The sequence below is a fragment of the Nanorana parkeri genome, unplaced genomic scaffold (genome assembly GCF_000935625.1).
Source record: "Nanorana parkeri isolate BGI_ZX_2015 unplaced genomic scaffold, ASM93562v1 scaffold124, whole genome shotgun sequence".
Classification (NCBI taxonomy): domain Eukaryota; kingdom Metazoa; phylum Chordata; class Amphibia; order Anura; family Dicroglossidae; genus Nanorana; species Nanorana parkeri.
In genome coordinates this window covers 445009-467606 of record NW_017306392.1, presented here as the reverse complement: position 1 = coordinate 467606, position 22598 = coordinate 445009, and the positions used below count along the sequence as shown (strand labels likewise).

Here is a 22598-nt window from a genome sequence, read left to right as displayed (position 1 = left end):
AATATGACTTTTACAAATTTGAAGTGTGTTTATGGGCATTTTTTTTTCATTCAGCTAAAGTGCCGAAAGGTTACAACTATCAGTTAATGTTTGGCTGTCTGAGTCCTGTTAGGAACATTTTCTTTCTCTAACTGTCCCATTGACAGTGCAAGAAAACCTCTGCAAAGTAAGGGAAATCCTGTCCAAAACAGTTGTCACCATAACACGTGTATCCTACTAGAAGATTTTCACTCTGTTCTGTTCTGACGACGACTCCAAATTTTGTCTGTTCCCTCACTGACAATCCTGGGGACAACAGTCACCAGGTAAGTACCAAGGGGGAATCTCTTTAGCAGGGACACATACAGCAATAAAACTTGAGGTTTTTAACCTTCCACATTCTACCCAAAGCAATACAAAAAAAGACATTTAGACTATATATACACTTTAACTATGTTCCAGCTCATCTTCCATTTGCATGCTGTTCCCATTGCGTTTTATAGAAAAAATATTGCTTAAATCACAATTATGTATGTAACTGGCTATGCAGATAAATTTGTACATGTATTTGGAAAGATTTACAGACCATTTAGATTTAAGTTGTACCGTTTTTTCTCAGGTTTACATCCAATATTTGTCACGTCATCTCTTATGCGGAGCACATTTCATCCTATGCAGTCTGTAACTTGAATTTTGGCTGCACTAATAGTAGTATGCTGTTCAGAAGTGCTTACAATAATTTTATATGTCTTGTAGCTGAAAAACAAGTTCATGAAAAAATTGCCAAGAGATGCTGAAGCTTCTAATGTACTTGTTGGAGAGGTTGACTTCTTAGAGAACCCCTTCATTGCTTTTGTCCGACTAAAGGATGCAGTGATGTTCGGTGCCCTCACAGAAGTTCCTGTACCTACACGGTAAGACATGGTTTGTGTTCTCTTGCTATGGAAAGGAAGATAACTTCTTATATAGCTGCAGTGAATAAATCAGAAGATCCAAATCCTCTCATCTGAAAATTGATTAACTAAATCAATTTTTTATTAATTAATTTTCAGATGAGAGGATTTGGGTCTTCTGATTTATTCACTGTAGCTGTCATTTGGTCTATTGAGGAAACACAAGGTGAGATAGCGGTATTTTAAAAGTTTTTTGTAACTTCTTTTATAGGTTTACACTAAATATAGAACTTGATGTTGAGTCAGCCATAACTTTGCAATGGTGGCTTCACCGTTGTAGGTCAATGGTGATGAATAGGGATGTTCAGATATCAAGTACCGTACTTGGTACAAGTACTGATACTTCTTCAGCTTCAAGACTAGACTAGAGAAAAACTCAAACGTTAGGAGGCAGCTGTAATTTTAAAGGGGCACACAGAGCTCCTGGGATTTGTACATCTCTGTTTTAATGTATGATTTGTTTATATTACCTTTTTGTTTAGTTGCTTGAGACAGTTTTCCTAAAACATTCACAGACTAATGATTTCAGGACAGTGGTGGAGCGGCAGGGTCCAGTCGCAGCTGCATCCGCTGCAACTCTAGTATTTTTGTGAAAATGCCAAGTATTGGAACTGGCGTGTGAACTGGTATCTGAACATACATATGGAGCGGTAACCCCAGTCAGTCAAGAAAATCCTATAAATTTTGTTATCCTTTGAACAGGGAAGGTAGAAACAGCTAGTACAGAACTTGTGCATATTCAGGCTGCCAGAAGCTTACACTATGTTAAAATTGTTTGGCATTTTTTGTTGACTTGTGTTTGGAGTTGCAAGTTCATTGACTGCCATAATTTACTTTGGTTGCGTTCAAAACACAATTGATGTATAATCACTTTGTTGCACACGTTTGGATAAACCCCTTATGTTCATCTACTACCAACTGTCATCTACACAGTAAGGGGGTGGATATATTAATCATGACAGTACAGCCAGCCTGTCTGGCCTTTAGAGGCTAACTCCTTTTAGATCAAAAAGAGGACATTTGAATGTGAGACTGTCAGACTATCAGTGATGTCTCTCGTTCATAGGGTACTTAGGAAACTCATACTGTATCCTAGTACAGGCCATTACTCTATTGTCAGGTTCTGTTAAACTACTATGTTCATTTAGGCATGAGAATAGGCTCAATGAAGTAACATTGCCTACTGTTTCCTCCAGTACTGTTATGAATTGATGGGCATTTTCTGTTACTGTGAATTTTTCTCTGTGAAGCTATTCCCAAGGGTATTCAATTAGATAATGTGGGATTTAAACACTGACAGATATAATCATTACACTAATAACAACAACAAAAAACTGAAATGCTATGATGCACAATACTAATGGAAATAGAGCAGTACATTTGTTCTTTTTTTGTTTTTCTGAAATCCATTATCTGTTTGTTGTCTTTAGCATCAAGTTTTATCTGCAATTTAACAATTCAATTACATTTACATTTGTAAGAAATGTGGAGCCATTTGCAGTATCCGAGTCCTGTGAAAATCCGATATAAAAATCCCAGGAGAGCAGTGTATTTAGCAGAGAGGCTGTATTCTGCAAGAAGCCATTTGTGTAAACCTATCAAGATCTCATCTGTTGTTATAAATACCCAGTAAACGCCAAATGGCATGCTACCCCATATCATGTCTGCTTAAAAATCTTTGAATACAAGTGATTTATTACATATATGGTGTTTATGCTTTTCAATTGCTTAGGGGCCTAAAAAACAAGGGGTGCTTCAGTGGGGGGTACAGAGAAATTCATATATGGCTGGAAGAGTTATTTTAACATTGTTAATCATTTAGCTTTATCTATAGAGTGACGATATCCCAAAATGATGGTGACTCTTTTATACCATGGAACTCCAAAGAGTTTATTGGTGCAATACCCTTATAGGAAGCCATGCCAATGGTACTGATGATGCCTCTGAAGGAACAGCTGTTGCAAATAGGGTAGTGAGTGGGAGTAGAGAAAAACTGGGCAACTGTGCTTGATGTATATCATAGGGACCCTGTGAGTTTTTGATGAAGACAACATTGAGGCTGATTAACCTAAAGAGTTAAGAATCTTCACTCAATAAAAGTAGCTGTGTTTAGCTTTAAACCCTGTCATGTGCAGATTAAATAAACAGGAATTTGCTTTTCACATGATTGAATAATTGAGGTAAATCTTCAATCAATTTCTTGTGTGAAGATTCTCAGCTCCTATAGTAAACCAGCCTCACCTTCAAGGTGGCACCATACATGCATATGTAGAGAAACAGTGAAGCACATTTAAAACATCCATAAGTGTCCTATGCTTGTCTAGTAAAGTCCATGAACCCATCGCACTTGAAACCGCTGTTCCAAAAATTATAAGGGTGGGTGCTGCGGCTGTCAACGGTTGGCAACCGTAGTAAATAGCAGATGAAATATATGGACACCGGCACTCCAATGGCAAATCGAATACTGTACCTCTGCTCATACGTCAATAAACAGACTATTTGATTTGCCATTGGAGTGTGGGTGTCTGTATATTTCATATATGCTTTTCTAGGGCCCCTCAACGAACCATATCTGTTAGTATATACTGCTTAACAAAAAATATTTTACATGTTCAAGCTTTGTTTGTAAGATAAAAAGATCAGGTTTTGTTAAAGTCACATATTTAAATAGGAAATTTATGCTGTATTAGGCATTTCTCTCCCTCCCCAGAATACACTTCTCTTTCCTTCTCTCCGTTCAGCAACGGGAACCAAAGTAAATACCAGGGACTTCTAGATCTGGAAAACTATGTTGGGAATTTATCAAAACAGGAGCAGACAGAATCTGGAGCAGTTGTCCATAGCAACCAATTAATGCCTCTCTCCAGTTTGTTTAGTTAAACTTTAAAACTAAAGATAGAAGTTGATTGGATACTATGGGCAACTGCTCCAGGTTTTGTCTGCTCCAGTTTTCATAAAATTCCCCCCTCTATGTGATTAACTCCATGTGACAGTGCTGGACCAATCAGTGCTGTCAGATAGGAAGTCAATAGCTCTGTGTAAGCTCACTCTGGGGACTTTTAGCTCACACAGGCATTTACCTCCTTCTAGCAGCATGACAGATCAGTGGGAGAGTGAAAAAATAAGTATTTGTATGCTCAGGATGGCTACATTAAAGTGTGCCTGTTGTTCTGCCCTACCTTAAGTAGGTCCAACACTTTTTCATTTTGGATAAAGAGGGAAGGTTTAGAACATCTGTCAGGTTTTTATTGCTGCCTTTGACTCTAGTGGTCATCGAAATGGAAGTGAGAGGATATCTTTCAAGTGAAGACAGAGACAGCAGAGTTCCTAAACCTCAGCTAGTATGGCAATAACTGATCAGTATAGCAGGCCAGGTTGAGTCTTATCCAATAGTTTAACTCTGATACACAACATGCAGATATAGCCATAAATGGAAGGTATATGGACTAAACAGTTAAAGTGGACCTTTACCCCGTAAAAATCACATCAGCATGAAGCTCTGCACACTGATATGAAATCATCTTACATTTATTAGCTAAACAAACATATTTTTATTTTACTTACAATTTCTTGTTTCTACTTCCTGGTCCACTTTGGTACAAATTATGTAATATTCCCAAGCATTGCATCGTGAGAAGGTTACATCAGCAGAGCATTGCTGGGAAATCTCATCTGTAATCTCATGAGATCTCAAGGAAAGGCATTTTTCTCACCTGAGATGATCTGTATGGTCACATGTCCTAGTCACGTGCCAGAGTTCCAGGAAGTAAAGGGAGATCTAGTAACCTGCCCTTAGTTAAAATGGCCACTGTCAGAAGACTGGGGAAGAAAAGAGAAATAAGGTATGCAAAGAATACAAAGCCTGCAACAATCTAGAAGTATATGTTTGTAGATTGTAATTCCTAAACATTTCTAAAGGTGTGTTTGTTGGTAATTTGAAGATATGGGTAACATTTCTCTTTAAGACTTATGCATATACTTATTATACAGTATATAATATTATATATACTTATTATACTGTATAATTATTGCTACCATGTATATGTCTTGCAGTGGTTTAAAAAAAAACTTCTACTGGACATTAAAACATTTTATAAGGATTTTACTTGTTGTTGATTTGGTCTTGTATTTTATGTCTAGATTCCTTTTTATCCTCCTGGGACCAAAAGGAAAAGCCAAGTCATACCATGAGATAGGAAGAAGCATAGCCACCTTAATGTCTGATGAGGTAATACTAAGTAATATAGTTGCCATAAATGTTATGCATGTTTGTCTGTAACATAGTCATTCACAGAAAAAAAGTCTGCCCGCACACCACAATCTTTGATGAACAATATATTGTATCACACAGGTACACATTGTCCTGCGATGGATCATCTTCACTCTAACACTTTTCACCCAATAATGGGCTTAATCATAGACCTCTGGGCAAATGGAAGTTTGTCCTTAACATACTTCAGGTTATTACACCAGTTTCAACCATAGTGTTTTTTTATTATGTCAGATTCTAAATATATTTTACACGTTAAAGCAAATTCTTTTGAAAAATCTGCTAACATTTTCCCAAACACACATCCGTAGCCCATGCATAAAAGAGTTGGCTGGCTAGAGATGGGCAAATGGCTGCCTGAGAACTTTAGGCAGGGGAATATCACTTCCTGTCTCCTATCTGCATTTACTAATGATGTTAGTTTATAAAGTTTGGGGGACATGGTAGGCTCACTTAAGACACTGAGCCACCCAAATGTACCATGAGAAGTCCTGAGAAATAACATTTATTGCAAAGTAAAACATACAGGAATTAAACCAAACTGAATTCTTTACAATAGCATGCTTGGATATTGTTTTGTCCAAAGTGGACACCAAAGCCAGTTACAATTAGCATAGGCACTATTGACTTTCTAAAATTAAGTATCATCACCTTGTTGACTATTCAATATGTACTTGTTATCTTAGCTTTGACTCTCTTTGATATGTTCTAAAACATTTGTGAAATGAGGGTTAATGCCGAAACTTAAAAAAATAAGAAATGCACTCAAAATGTGGAAGAATGTTACACAAACTGATATGTTTAGGGGATAGTTTAAAATGGCAACATTATTGAAAGCTTTGTGTTGTGAATTAAGCTTCTTATTCATTTGTAGGTATTTCATGACATTGCCTATAAAGCAAAAGACAGGCAGGACCTGATTGCTGGAATTGATGAATTTTTAGATGAAGTAATTGTACTTCCACCTGGTGAATGGGACCCAGCAATAAGGATAGAGCCGCCAAAGTCTCTTCCTTCGTCTGATAAGAGGTACCGTGTTTTTATATACATTGGAATTAATTCAATAAGGAAACCTTGTAGCACAGTGGCATTTATTTACTAAAAGAGTAGAGAATGTTCACTCAGAAAAGTGAATGTCCACTGAAAATATGGTGGAGCTCTGTTTACTTTAATCATCCAATCATGAGCAGGCAAAAATCCCATTTGTTTTTTTTTATTTATTTACCTTGTATGTGAACACCACTATATTTACTAGTATATTAATTCAATGAAGTAGACCACCAGACACCTTTTAATTTAGTTACAGTATGTATTTGTTTTAAACATAAAGTAAAGCATTTTATATGGCTAGTATAAATACCTGAATCTATCTTTTATATTACGTTTTCCTAATCCTCCATAAAGCATTACTTTGAGCATGTCAAGGCTCTATTGCTTTGTACAGTGCTGTCAATGAACATGCTCACCGGAGGGAAGAACACAAGGTTGACCTAATTAATATGCTTCTGATTCTTTATTGTTCTGTCAGGCTGGGGGATGAGAGGTGACTAAGTAAGCAAAAAGTAGCAATTTTTACTAGAGTCAACTATTCATGTGTGTACCATCGACATCATTTACCGGAGATAAATATACAACATATATTTGGGGCATGTACATGAGATCCTGATTTTATGCTTTTTGCCTTGAGTTTTGCTTTACATAAATGATGTTATTTTTGACCTATCCACAGGAAAAATATGTATGCTGGAGGGGAGAATATACAAATGAATGGAGACACTCCGCATGATTCTGGTCATGGTGGTGGAGGGCACGGAGATGTTCCAGAATTAAGAAGAACTGGACGGTGGGTGACTCAGTAGGAGTGTTGTCCTTGATGCACTTTGTATATCACCATTTAGGTGTGATTCTTGTGCCCGTAGCTTCAGTCCTAAAATAGTTTCACCACAGTAGAGGTTTTTATTCTAGAAGAAGGTGGTTAGGGGTCATTGTCAGAAAGCAATCATGCAGGAAGTGATCCAGATACCAGCATAGTTGTAATTAACTTTTAGGTTCATTAATTTAAAGTTGAACTCTTGGCAGATATAAAAGATACAGATTAATGCAGCTCTGTATTCATAAACCCATTTCTGCCCACCATCTATAAACCTTCCGCAGCACGGTGTCCTATGGTTGAGATGAAGTCTGATTAGTTGCTGCGAGTGCTAAACTTTGCCTTTAGCTATTTGCTCTCTTCATTGATAAAACTCCGTGATATCTTATTATTATAACTGGATGTTTTGTTCATTGATAGTTTTATGATGGGTTTATACCTAAGCTAGATATTAGTATCTTAAAGAGTAACTCCAGGAATTGTAAAAATTGACATATGCAATGGGGCTACCCTCAGACTGCAACGGTTAATGGCTCATTTTGGTCTAGAGGCTAAAATAAAGAAGATATACTCACCTGATCCTCGGTCCATCCAGGCTGCTAGACCAGTCTCTTCTCCCCCTGGCTCCGGTGGTCTAAGGACCTGTGACGTCATCACATCTAATGCAACTGCTTTAGACATGAGGATGCTGAGGGACATTCTGCTGGAGGGAGAGGTAGAGGGTGTTGAGCTCTGACCGCCACATGACCGATGATCAGGTGAGTATATCTTCTTTATTCTGGACCCTAGAGAAAAATCAGAAGTTAATCCTTGCAGTGCAGGCACTGCGACATTAGTGCACTGCAATGGACTGCCTGTGTGTGAATGGACCCTTAGTATTATTTAGTTCATTCACAACAGCTGGCAAACTGAAATAGATGTGCAAACCTTTACATTCTTATTACTGGATAACAGTAAGGGTTAGTTAAATTAGAACTGTTTTTACATTTGACAATTACAGTTGACATTAAAATTCCTTATTAAAATAAGTATATCTTGTTTTTCCCAATTTTTGCAGGTTTTGTGGGGGGTTAATTGAGGATATCAAGAGAAAAGCACCTTTTTTTTTAAGTGATTTTTATGATGGTCTAAGCATCCAGTCACTTTCAGCCATGCTGTTCATTTACCTGGGAACTGTGACCAATGCTATTACCTTCGGAGGTCTTCTTGGCGATGCCACAGAAAACATGCAAGTAAGGATAACTGTCTGATCCTTCTCATTATTGGTTGAGTCATAACATAATACATATTAAGGTTTAGGTCTATATTTAGACATACTGGAGCATAAACAAGAGCCCGAAGTCTTTGTGAATAACATTTTAAATTACTCCTGACAGCAGAATGCCATCATTACTAAACAAGCTGTAATAATGATTTTTCAGATGTTGTTGTTGCATTGCGGTGGTAATATGATGCCTTCTAATTGCAGTAATGACTAATTGCATCATTACCCTTGGTCTCTTGGAGCCTTTGAATGTTGCTCCTGTACTTGGAAAATTTTCTTATCACTAGGGATGAGTGCATCCGCCTAGGTTCGATCCGCAGCCAGTTTTGGAAATTGTTCTCAAAATTCCAACTTTTCCCTAAACCAACCATAGGTCTGTGGGTGTTTTGGGGAATCTTAATATTCAGTTTGTTCCTTTTTAGGGCTAATACAAACTATTATTATAAAATGAGACATGGGGAAGATGTACCAATGGCAAAACTAAAACAACAAAAAATAACACACATTTCATCTGTTCCTCGGCCCCCAGCCCAGGAACTTGATCATTTTATAAGTTCCTTATGAGCCCCCCAGAAATCTGATCATTGTCTATGCCAGTGCAACAGAATCTGGTTTTCAGATGTGTATTTCATCTGTTGTTTCATAACCTCATTATCAGACATGTATTTGGTCTCTCCCATACCTCAGCACTGGAACCTAGTTATCCTATGTGCATTTCACCTGTTCCTTCAGAACATGATTATCAGCCATGTATCTTGCCTCTCCCATAAGTCAGCACTGGAACCTAGTTATCAGATGTGTATTTCTCATCAGCCAACAGCAGAACCTAATCATTAAATGTGTATTTAACCAGATGCTCATTAGTCCACTCAAGAGCCTGATTATCTGTCAGAATTTTCACCTGATCCTCATCAGCCACCCAGAAACCTTACAATTTGCCATGCATTTCAGAACCTGATAAGTAGATGTGTATTTCACCTGTTTTTAGTTATCCAGCCCTAGAACCTAGGGGTCTATTCACTAAGCTGCCGTAGGCAACCGAGTGAATGACCGACCTAAAGCGAAGTGAGCCGAACGCTGTTCGGCTATTCACTTCAGGCTGGTACGGCTGAATTCAGCCGTATATCGGGTGGCTTCGGGTCGGCCGAACATGCTCAACTTAGCCGATCCAACATCAGAGGGACCGAGCAGAACAGAAAAATAGTTTAAAAAGTTTAAAAAAAGTAAATAGAAAATGATTGTGCGGAGCTAGCAATGACAGCTAGCTCTGCCCAACTGTTTTCTTTTGGCCAGCGGTTCTGCTGCCGTCAAGAAAAAGAAAAAACTCTCCCGGGAGCTCCGGGAGTCTCCCGCTCCCGGCCGCCAAGGAGAGAAACACTGCTTTTTCTGACGGAGCTGTGTCAGAATAGAAAAAAAAATTTGGCCATAGGAATGAATTGCTAGATTCCTATTGGCTATTTCAATTTGCAATAGCCAATAGCAAACTAGCTATTGTACCCGCCCTCTGCTGCTGTCAGTATTGGTGGACCTGACGGAGAACTGCAGCAGAGGGCGGGTGCAATGCTAGTTTGCTATTGGCTATTGCAAATTGAAATAGCCAATATGAACATGTCCGCAGGCTGAAGCAGAAGCAGGCTGTCGGCCAGCTTCGGCTTTCAGTGAGGCTCAGCCGAGCCGAGTCATATGCGTTCGGCTCGACTAAGTTCGGGAGCTGTACGGGCTATAGTGAAAAGCCCGTACAGCAGCCCTGAACCGAAGGGGTCCTGGGGCCTGAAGCTAGCCGAAGGATCGGCCGAAGCTACGGCTAGATCCTTCGGCTGCTTCGTGAATAGACCCCCTAGTTATTTGATGTACATTTCATCTGTCCCTAATCACCTAGCTCAAGAACCTGGTCATTAGTCATGCATCTGACCTGTTCCTTTAAAGGAGAACTATGGGGTTAAGGCTTTTCCACATAGTTCTCCTTAGGGTAACGGGAGGACACAAACTAGCATCCTCCCGTCACCCTAGGCTCAGTATACCGCAGGCTGTAGCTCGCGGTATACTGAGACTGCTGCTCGCGATATACTGAGACGCCGCAGCTGAAGCGGATCCCGACAATTATGTCTGGATCCGCCTAGCTGCGTGACTGACAGCTGGCTCTGCCTATCTTGACAGGTGTATGGCCAGCCTTAGACAGTAGGCCTAATTATCCTAACTGCAACTCACCAAGGACTCATTAGCTAGCCGAAGAACCCCTGTAAATCAAACTGCATACCTTAATAAAAGAACAAGCTGGCAGCTTTCAATTGAGGAGGAAAGAGGTACAGGAAAAAGAGTAATCCCCCTTTGATTATATTTTCTTTCAAATGTACTTAGGAAAACAGATTCACTACTTTTTATTAGATCTTTGTCTTTTATGGTACATATAATCATTTATATAGCACCGACAATTTATGCAGCCCTTTACATACTGTACATGTACATAATTTCTGCCTTCAAGGAATTTACAATCTAAGGCACCTGCCTATCTCACATACACATACTAGTGCCAATTTAGGCAGGAGCCAGTTTATCTACCAGCATGTCTTTGTAGTGTGGAAGGAAACCCATGCAAGCACAGGGGGAACTCCATACAGATAGTGTCCTAACCAGGATTCAAACCAAGGACCGCAGACGTGATAACCACTAAGCCACTATGTTACCCAGGTGTATGTAAAATTTAGCCAAGATCTATAAATCCACAGTGGAATCAAGTAAATGGTCATATAAAATAGCGCCCAAGACATGTTCATATTAATAAGCTGGTGATTAGTTTATAGTTCTAAATAGGAATTTGCTTATAAAAAAAGAAGTACAGTATAAACAACATTGGACTGCTGTAGTGAATTAATTCTGCACTGACCATGATAACTTCTACTGTAACAACAGCTGGGTAATATGAACAAAGTAAGACTGTTTCCAAACAATTACTGTGTAAGATCCTTTCATCCATTTTCCATGACGTTAATAAATTAAGAGTGGCGTGGAAGTTTCTCTAAGATAGCATTTTGTCTCTAATTTAGCTGTAGGCGGACTTGAATAGGAACTCACATAATTGTTGTCTTTGGTGCCGGTAGTGTTCATAAGGGAAAGAAATGGTAAAGTAAGCTTTGTTTTTTGGGACCCTAATCTAAGACATGACATTACTGTAATTATTTCAAGCTGTCATCCACTAGTTCTGTCCTCTGTTATCAAGTAATGGTCACGTAAAATTCAATCCATAAAACTTTATTGTTTTTTACAGCTGACTTTGCTATATTTTTCCTTGTGTGCTCTTTAAGTCCCATAATAATAAAATGTCTACTATCACAAAATATTCTTCATTGTAATATGATAATTGCTTTTGTAACAATTAATATTAAATAATATTTTATTAGAAATCCTTTGTACCTAAGTGGTGTATTTATAAAACATTTCTGCAAAAATCTGAACCTTACATTCACACTGCCTTATGGCTACTAGATGGATTTGAGGAACATAAGAATTTCTTATTCTAAACATGAATACTTAAAGTAGTACTAAGGGCTGGGTGTTTTTTTTACCTTAATGCATTCTCTTTTCTAACACCCACATCCCCACCACACTTACTTCGGCTACTTGTATCCTCCGCCGCTACCTGGAAGTTACTCTGGTTTCTCTGAACTTCCTGGTTGTGGGGGAGAGTACTAAGGGCAGAGGAACCATAGTCTATAGACACATACAGCTAGGTGCGGGCACGGCCGTGAGCGTGCATGCACGGGTGCCTCCAGCACAGCCTGCTACCTGATGAAGGCACCTGTACCGGGGGGTGGGCTAGTGGCCTGGATACTACTAGAGAACGAGGAAATAAAAAAATGCAAGAAAAAAGAAGGTTTTTTTAAAGTAAGTCTGGCAACAATAAATAGAATAAAGTTTAAAAAAAGGAAGGTTTAATGTCACTTTAACCTAATCCCATCCCCTTAACGTAATCCTTTAGCTCCATCTAAATCTAAATGTCAGCCTATGCCTACACTTAAAGGCCAGGCATCATTTTATCCTTGCTGATAATTATAAATATGAAAATGGTGTCAATTCTAGTGGTATTTTTATGATATGTATTCATTTTATATATCTAAACAAACCTATGACTTGATATATAGAAAACATATGTCACTGACATACAGTGTGCCTATTGTTAATGAAAAAGCTGCCCTGAAATGTCAAATGCAATGGATCTGTCTAATGTTTCCTGCAGTAGGAATGCTAACTAGGAAGTCGGGTTTGTGTAACCTTATACATCTCCACATAAAGCCATATTCAGTGAAGAGTTCCTAATTCTGCAGTGCACTTTGCTAAAGTCAGAGCAATGCAAGATGAATCCTGACTGGTTATTACTCTTAGGAATTACCCGTTAAGAAAGTGTTGAACAAGTTCAGTTTTGTTAAATACGGACCATGTCAATGTTTACAGAAATACTAACTATTGGCTTTTAAATAAATCACTGATACAAAATAATTGAATAAAAGCTCTGCTCCAGACTGGTCCACGATTCCTAGTCATTTCTCAGTTGGGCGCCAGGATCTTACCACTATAGCGTTAGAGAATCACCTGCACTCCATACAGCGCACAGACCATGCAATACAGCTGATGGTTGCTCTTAGTGACAGCATGGATGGCGCCGTGCCACAGTTCAATAGGAAACGGAAGTCACCAGCAATCGTTATTAAATGTGCAAACAGCGCACTTTTATTATTGCGTCACAATCGTCATAAAGCGTGCAAGCGTAATAAAAGTGCTTACGCTTCTTGCACATTTACTGTATTAACGAATGCTGGTGACTTCCATTGCCTAGGATCTACATAGAGAAAGCATACCTCCCAACAGGCCCTCATTTGGAGGGACTGTCCCTTATTTGGAACCAAATGCCTCTGTTCCTCTTTCCTCCTCGATTGCTCCTCTTTTTGGTCTGATGTACAGATATCTATGAAAAGATTCAGAAGTTTTATTCTGCACTATAACTTTTATCATGTCTTTTAATTATCTTGTCTGCTATTTTGAAAAGCCAGTATAAAGGAAAAGTAATGGGTAAAAAAAAGCAATTCTGGATTTAACCAATCATTTTTGGCATATAAATTCTTGATAGTTCTCTTATTGGGGACACGGCAGAGGTGTATCCATTGCTACATTGTGCTGAAAGGTGTCCCCCTTTCTCATCTCAGAAAGTTGGGAGGTATGAAAAGGTGAAAGCAAGCTCTCAGTAGTACTCTGGACCTCAAGGCCACCGTTCCCCATCCTGCGGTAGCCATGTGTCACTGCTCTCTGAGAGGCAACAGTCATACAACAATGTCCAGAGGAAGCGCTTACATATGGAAATTAGGCTTAGCTGTTGTCTTTTGAAACACTATCAAAATATACATTTGTAGCCAATGATTTTTAGCATTTGTAGCACATTTTTGCGAAAGTGTTTTTAAAGCAGCTGAGGGATCTGAATATGAAGGTACCTCTATGTTTACAAGCTTAGGCCGGCCGTACAGGGTTAGATCTTTTTTTTAAATTCAGCCTAGAGATTTAAAAAAATAAAAATCTAACAGTATGGATGGACGAATATCCTGCTGCGGCTGTTGTATTCTGACAGTGACAGGTTTGCTGGTGTCGGAATTTCCAAATACCTGAGAATTTTCTGCCCAGTTCCTTTGATTTTTCTGATCAAAGAATGTCGGGCGGGAGGCTGCCAACAGGGCCACCCATTGAGCAAATATCAGCTAGTATGGCAAGAACCGGCCGAAATTCGCACAATGTATGGTCCGCTTTAGGGAGTGGAAAGGTTTACTTTACATTTCCATTGCTACATGGGACATAAGCAGACCTGGATTTGTTGAAAAAAAAGATAACACGGAGCAGTCAGCAGCCTATAGTACCCTTTGCAGATGAAGTATGTTTAAAGGCCATATTTCTACATATTTTACCATGGTTTATGAACGAGAAAAGCATTGTCTGTGATTTCAGGCCATTCAGAAAATATGAATACTGTTATGGATTTAGGGAACAGGGCAGCTGTCAGGATGAACATTAGACTTATTTAACAATCTAGATTACTTTCATTATTTATTATAAACTGTATTGGTGTTCTGTATTTTTTACAGGTAAGCCAATACATACATATAAATATAATGCTTGCTTTTGTTCTTCTTCTCTAGGGTGTTTTGGAGAGCTTCCTGGGTACTGCTCTCTCTGGTGCTGTTTTTTGCCTTTTTGCTGGTCAGCCACTTACAATTCTGAGCAGCACGGGTCCTGTCCTTGTGTTTGAGAGACTGTTGTTTAACTTCAGCAAGTAAGTGAAATTAGAGTTATTACATATAAAAAAAAATTCAAATAAATGTGCAAGTTAAAATGCTGCAAGCACTATGAAGTTATCTGACTTATTTCATGCTCTTAAGAATTAGCGCTTTAGGGAAATCTTTCACAAACTTGGGCAATTCAGACTTAGCATATGATGAAAAAAAGACATAAGCAAAATGATAAAGATATCTAATAAGTTTAGGCAACCAAAGTTTTATGTAGAGCTAAACGTTTGCTCTGAAATTTTCTTTCCACAAGTCTCCGTTTTGGCCCTTTAATGTGTTGTGAGGCCTCATTGACCAATAGGGAGCTTGGGAGGCAGAAGAGAGTGGAGTGAGGCCGAACCTTACTATAAAATTGGAGATTTGAATGTAAATTCAGCTGCTTATATCTCTGGATCTACACATTTTTGACATACAATTTTCACTAATGATAACCTTATCTTACAGTATGTATTCCCATCATATGCACTCTTTAGTGAATAATACTGCATATCACATACTATTATATTATATTGTATTTGACATTTTTAGAATACTAATGCCTTTACTTTTTTTTTTTTACCAAATCCTATTATTCTCCAATTAAAGTGACACTAAATTCAGGAGTTAAATCTTAATTACCTTAACTATTAACAAAAATGTAACTTATTTGTGCATCACTCAGCTGTAGATCCTCAAATCACCTCTGAATTCATGCTGAAACTGTCCTTCCAATCTCATGCTTAGTTTACTAATTTGTATTGAAATTGTAGCCCATCACAGGAGTGAGCTTGGAGCGGTGGCTACATTACAACATGCAGGGACCAAGGGGAATAAAAGTAGCCACCCTCCATATGTCAGCACCAATTCAAAGATGATTTGAGGATCTACAGATGAGTGATACACAAATAAGATACATTTTCGCTAATGGTTAAGGCACCTTGTGCATTTTTAGGATTTATTTCCTGAGTTTAGTGTCACTTTTTAACTTTTATTTTGTTCTTCATGTCTGATTATGTCCTTTTGTATTTTAATTCCTAGAGATAACGGGTTTGACTACTTGGAATTCCGCTTGTGGATCGGCTTGTGGTCAGCTTTCTTATGTCTTTTATTGGTGGCAACAGATGCTAGTTCCCTGGTGAAGTATTTTACACGTTTCACAGAGGAAGGCTTTGCCTGTCTTATCAGCTTCATCTTCATCTATGATGCTTTTAAGAAAATGATCACGTTTGCAGATTATTACCCAATCAACTCAGATTTTACACTCTACGATGTTACATTGTTTAACTGTGCCTGTATCCCTATGGATCCAAGTAAGTATTTTCAAATATGTCCTGTTAATATTTTGTTTTAACTACAGGTTACATGTGGCAGAAAAAAACTGTTGATTTCTGAAATATTTCTGAATTTCACATTGACCTACTGAAATGAAATATGGCGACTGTATACTTTCTTGCCCTTTTGTATGTAAGAGGCCTCTTTCGTGTCTTGTGCATTCATTTTTTTTTTTAAATTCAAAAGCTTTTATTGAAAACGTCAAGCAATACAGTAGACATACAGTAGTAATACAGAACACTACAAGTATAATCCGAACAAACAGTCACACTGATATCTTCCATCTATCAGCGATAATAGCTTCGAAAAGTAACAACACTCCAAGCATTTAGCTATATCCGCATCAATAACAGGGCTCCAGCGCATGATGGGGAAAGTACTCTGAAGAATGCTTGGGGGAGCCAAGTACTCTAAACATCGAAGGGCAGATAAACATAGTCAAGAATGTCAATGATAAGTCGCTAAGTGTAACATCTGCTGCTATAGTGATGAGGGCTGCAGTGTGACCTCTCTGCCCCCCCTGTGCACTACTTCTGGAGTACTTGATCAGATTATGAGAGGGGAAGGCAGTGAAGAACAGAGCAGAGCAAGCCAAGGTGGGGAGGTAAGACAAAGGCAGGGGAAGAGAGAGAGGGGGGGGGTAGGGGAGGGAACAAGGGGCTTGGACCCCCGTGCCGGATTCCCAGGCCATCTGTCCACAGCGAAGTCAATCGGACTGGGTGCATTTCATTGGGTCATGTGCCGGAGGTAGTCATCTGTAGCTCGGTGTGCATTCATTTTTTATGCTTACTTATGTTGAGATTGCATGGCAGGATTTTCCAAGCTTATTCTGCAATTGCACCAATTCACTTTAAGTCCCCGTTCGCACCAGGGCGTTTGTAGCTCGTATTTTTCAGCACAGAAAAGCTCCGAACAAGAAATCACATTGATTACTATAGTCCCCGTTCAAGTCTTACACACCATTGCTCTAAAAAAAAAGCCAGTGGCTGGAAAAAGGTACACAAGCTTCTTTTTTGGGCAGATTAGGAATAGGAAAAAGGGTCAGATCGCGCTGATCTCCCTAAAAAGAGGCACATATTTCACAGGCTTGTGCGGAGCTTTTCTGTGCTGAAAAATACAAGCTGCAAACGCCCTGGTGTGACTGGGGACTAAAGCTTGCACAGTCTCGTCTGTCTTAAGACACCTGCCTGTCAGCAAATTTACCAAGAACCAAGTACCAAGTACAAAGTCTTTACTTCCACTAAAGTGCAGTAACTTATAGAAAGCATTTAGAGGTTATCTCTTATTTTACCTGACTATAACAATCAAAAAGCTGATCACTGAGAGTTGCTGTAGTTTGTGTGTGTTTACAATTACTTTGATATACCTTGTATATAGCTCATTACACTGTCCTTTTACATGAGCCCATCTATTTATAAGCATTCAGAATTAAATACTATATTACGCTGTCAGTATATGTTAAAGAGAATCATTCCATATAATATACAAAAACTATTATTGTAAAGATACTGGGGGGATTTTTCAAAACTGGAGCAGACAAAATCTGGAGCAGTTGTGCATAGTAACCAATCGGCTTCTATCTTCAGTTTGTTCAGTTAAGCTTTTAAAATGAAAGATAGAAGCTGATTGGTTGCCATGGGCAACTGCTCCAGATTTTGTCTGCTCCAGTTTTGATAAATTCCCCTCACTGTATCTTACCATGGTGTGTTTTAAATAAAGTGTTTCAGTTGACAAATTTTAGTTACATGGTCACACGACATGTACAGTACCACGGACGTTCTAAAATTCGGGGTGTTCCGTTGGGAAATAACTCCTGTGGCCCTAAATTTACTCTGTCCCAACCTTGCTTCCACAACTCACTATTGGTCAGTGAGGCTTACCATTGTAATTATAAAAAGGGGTTGGTTTAAATTCACATAACAGTGAGTTTTAGGGCTTTTGGTGTGCTTATTAAAGCTGGCCATACACTGCTTAAATTTCGCCCAGTTCTGCTGACCCTGCTAAAACTTGATCAGTGTGTGGCCCCATTGGTGCCTCACCATTTGACAAAATTCTTTTTTTTAGTTGTTAAAGGAGCTAAGATTTTGCGGCGCTAAATCCCCTAATAAAAATCCCCTGTAAAATCCATGCTATTCATAATTCTTACACCTGTTAGCTTCGCTATCTACAAGAGTGAATGCATCTTTGAAGAGTAAACATTTTCTAACGTGTGTGTATGGTATCTACCATGAGCATGTTTGTAGCACTTGTTAAACTTCTTATTATAATAATATTTACCATGTGTAGAGTGCAGTTTATTTTGTTACAGTATATGTCCTTTGCAGAAAACTCCTTGCCTAGTTTCTCATGTTACTGCTTATATTACTATAAGGTGATTTGATCAGTAACCCGACATATGATAACAATAAAGGTTTTAAGGATGTTACAATTAGGGGTTTGGGGGTTAGTTGTTGTATATGCCTGCAGTTATTATTCACATGCTCACCACAAGCATTGAAAATATTGAAATATGCTGAATGTTAAAAAATAAATAGATTTGAAAGTCATACATATAGTACATAAACACATGTTGCACTTTTTTTTTATCTATGATGAGGATATTGTATTAAACTAAAAACATTTTTGTACAGGTAACAGCTCACTGTTTAATGCGACCACAGAAGCCCCCATGGATTTCTCAACCTCTCTGTCTCTCTTTACCACTGAAGATTCAGTAAGTAAAAAAACAGGTGCTTACCTGCCAGGAGTTGGGATCTTAGAGCAATAAAATAAGACTTAAAGTGACATTCAACTCAGGAGTTAAATCTTAAAAATGCATTTAAGTAATCATGTACTGCATACAGACAACTTTGGTATGTTATAGTTTCTTAGAGCAAACCTGTACTGGGGCAGTATGTAAGCTTCTGTTGATGACTTCTTCTTGAAATACTAGTCCCCTAACAATAATGCTAATCCACTGGTTTAAACAAGGTGTCAAAATTGCTCTACAGTATATATAATCCCTAAAAGCCCAACTGGCACTAAATTGAGGAGTTAAAGCTTAAAAATACATTCAAGTACCTTAACTATTAACAAAAATGTATCTTATTTGTGTATCACTCGGCTGTAGATCCTCAAATCATCCCTGAATTGGTGCTGACACTGTCCTCCTTCTGGACGGGGGCTACTAATGTTCCCCATTGAAACTGTCACACGTCGGCTCTATTGATCTGGAAGTGAGCGAAATTATACTGCCGATCCGCTCACTTCCCAATCATCTCCCTGCAGAGAGTGGTGACTGTAAGTCACAGCTCCCCGCAGGGATTCCCACTTCCCCTCTCTGACTGGAGGGACGGATGGGGAAGGGGGTGGGCTAGAGGCAATCATCCAGCTGGGTGGATTGCAACTGTATTGCCAGGATCCGTCCCATCTGCGGCAATAGCCCGCTATATGCTGAATTATGGATCACGGAAAGACACAGTATATGTCCTCCCGTGACCCTGAGGAGAACTATGGAAAAAAAAACATTACTCCATAGTTCTCCTCTAACTTCTGAGTTTATTGTCACTTTAATGCTGAAAAGTCCAGCACTTATTACAGTAGATTCCAGCATATGCTGAGGGGAGACAGGTGGTAGGTAGCTTGTCTCAGGTTTGCTCGTAGTGAATAAATGAGAGCCTAACATGTTAACTCACATAGTAACCATGCATTTTCAGATTAGGAACTTCATTTTCCCAGGTATGATTAGTTACCTTTTTAAATTCTATTTTGTTTTAGGTGTACATTTTCGGTACCACTGGCACTATTTACACCCAAATGTATGATGCCAAAAACATATAATCCAAATTTGTTATACCTTTTGATTTGGTAACACAAAGTTTGTCTGTTGCAGGAACCCATTATCTTGAAATATCATAGTTATTATTTCAGGGAACCTGTCCAAAATGTATAACAACTTTATGCAACTCTGCAAATTTAAAAATGCATTTTATATTTCCTGGTGCTGTATTGGGGTGCTATTTCATGCTGCTGTAGGTACTCCTATGAAGGTATGTTTGTTCTAAATAAGGTGATTTTTTTTTTCCAATCATGTATATTTTTCCTTGCAGCACGACAACCACACCATTGACTGGTCATCGCTGGACAAGAAGCAGTGTCTGAAATATGGAGGCCAGCTTGTCGGCAGAAACTGTCACTTTGTTCCTGACATCACTTTAATGTCTTTTATCCTATTCTTTGGCACATACACATGCTCTATGGCTTTGAAAAAGTTCAAAACCAGCGGCTACTTTCCAACAACAGTGAGTATTCAGAGGAATAAGAAGAGAAGATTAAATATTCTACAGTTTATTGGTTTTACACACTTATTTCTGTTAGACATGTAAATGCCCGGAAATTAAGCAGTAATTAATTCTGGTTGAGTTGAAGATTTATTACAGATATGGCAAAAGGATCCCTGAACCTATAGATTATGATGACCCCAACAGTACATATATAATGGGGTTTTATAATCATAATTTAGAGTAGTGCACACTTGTAATGTGATGACAACAGAAATACACAAATATATTGTGCTGAAGACATTCAGAAACATGTAATGTGAATATGCCAGAAGCACCTTTGTAGTGTGATGATGACAGCAGTATACACATACATACAGTATACTGTAAAATTATAGTAATGAACATACATCATGGTGACAGCAGTACAAATATAATTTAATTATAACGGCATCAATTACATACTATATGATGTGTAATTATAACATTAATACACACAATAGTAGAGTTATACTTACAGATGTGTATGACCTGCATTACACTTTCCTACACCTACGGCCTGCATTTGCCAACAGAATGTGGAAGCACTGCAAGTTATTGAGGCCAGGGATAGGTGATCTCAATATGGTGGATTTATTTTGCATGTGAAACATTATCCGAATGAGGTTTGTGGAATTTAAGGGCGCCAGTTTCTGTGCACATGTCCAGAATACAAGTCCTTCTGGTGTGTGAAGGACTATCTTGCTCAGGTTCTCTTTGGGCACCATAAATGGCAAACTCTTTGAGTTTAGCTGTAGATTATTGGTTAGTGGGAATTTTTTTTAGTTTTAGTACAAAACAATTTGCTTATTGTTCTAAGAGACTATACTGCTAATGTAGAAACTGAATCTTTATTGTAACTTCACATATTTTGGGGGGATATCAGTTCTCCTGCCTGTATTTCTTTTTCTTCTGATGATCTGGTTCCATGTAAAAACCTCTGTTTCCTGCTGTGTGTTTGATCCAGCAAGCGATACCAATACCTTGCGCTGTAGAAATGTGTTTGATCATGCAAGGCATTGTGAAACTACGGAAGCAGAACATATATTCACATTACCTGTAGTCACTTAATTAAAGTATCAAGTGAAGGAAAATTCACTCAAGCAAACTCTTCCTGACATCAGAATATTTCTCTTGAGATCAGCAAAATCTAAATTTTAGCTTCAGTTGAAAAGATATGAAGCAAATTATTCTGCATAAAATGTAGCTAAAACACATTGAAGCATATTTCAAGAAAATGTGATGGCTTTGTATTATCCTAACAGATGTCTTTTTAATATGCCTTTGTAAGCCCTAAGCCACATGTGTCAAACTCAGGGGCTGAATCCGGCCCACCAGGCCATTTCCTAGACTTCTACTTTTACATCTAGGTATTAAGTTATTACTAAAACCAGTGATAATCGAATGCAGAGGCAATTATGATAAAGATTAGATAGATTTATATAGTCTTACAGATACCTTTGAGGGCAACCATAATGTTGATGCGGCCCACGATTAAATTGAGTTTGACACCCCTGCCCTAAGCCATGAAATACAGAACTTTGGTATACTGCAGGGATTCCTGCCACTTTAGCTAACCACATAATGTACAGTATTGTGAGAGTAGAATGCGGTTTATATTTCCCAGTGTTATATTCTGACTGATTAAACCTTTATATAGTCATTTAGAGTGTTCTGATGGGTCTCTCAGCATGGGCTTTTTTATGTGTTTGTATAAAATTAGAGGAACAAATGTTTCATTATTAGTATGCTCAATACTTAATCCAATACAAATGCAAACAGGTACAAAACTACTATGAATATAATGATGAACCTTTTTTTTCATACTTATTTCAATGTCTCTAATACCATAGGCCAGGAAACTGATCAGTGACTTTGCCATCATTTTGTCCATTTTGATTTTTTGTGGAATTGATGCTCTTGTCGGAGTTGATACACCAAAACTGATTGTCCCAACTGAGTTCAAGGTGAGTACAATAAATCAAGAGTATAGCTTACAAAACTTGAACTATATCTAAAACACAAACTTTGTTTTGTAGTTTTAGATAGAGTGGAGAGGTGTTGAAACTTGGAAGTTTTTTTAATTGCTGTCTGTGGTCCATGTGGGGAGATTCACCCTCTTTGATTTTCCTAGTGTCCATTGTCAAGGGACAGAAAGTGATCCAGTTGTCACTGGAATAGGGATAAAAGAAAAACGTCAGCTAGGGATGCCTGTTGTGGTAAAATTGTCTAGAATGGGATTTTCCCTCAGTTTGGATTAATTTCCTTTCACATTCTGTTGTGTCATTGGGAATGAAAGTGAAGGAAAATCTCTCCAGTGAAACAGCAGA

The 22598-nt window shown here is 38.4% G+C and overlaps 1 protein-coding gene across 1 annotated transcript in view; it reads left to right on the top strand.

The window, feature by feature from the left end:
• Positions 1–22598, top strand: part of SLC4A4 (solute carrier family 4 member 4) — a 208718-nt gene that overhangs the window by 160236 nt on the left and 25884 nt on the right. Inside the window, exons 8-17 of the mRNA XM_018553578.1 lie at positions 736–893; positions 5073–5160; positions 6077–6231; positions 6932–7045; positions 8130–8304; positions 14513–14646; positions 15677–15948; positions 18601–18683; positions 20059–20250; positions 22122–22235. Coding sequence (XP_018409080.1) covers positions 736–893; positions 5073–5160; positions 6077–6231; positions 6932–7045; positions 8130–8304; positions 14513–14646; positions 15677–15948; positions 18601–18683; positions 20059–20250; positions 22122–22235 — 1485 coding nt within the window. The remainder of the gene's footprint in view (positions 1–735; positions 894–5072; positions 5161–6076; positions 6232–6931; positions 7046–8129; positions 8305–14512; positions 14647–15676; positions 15949–18600; positions 18684–20058; positions 20251–22121; positions 22236–22598) is intronic.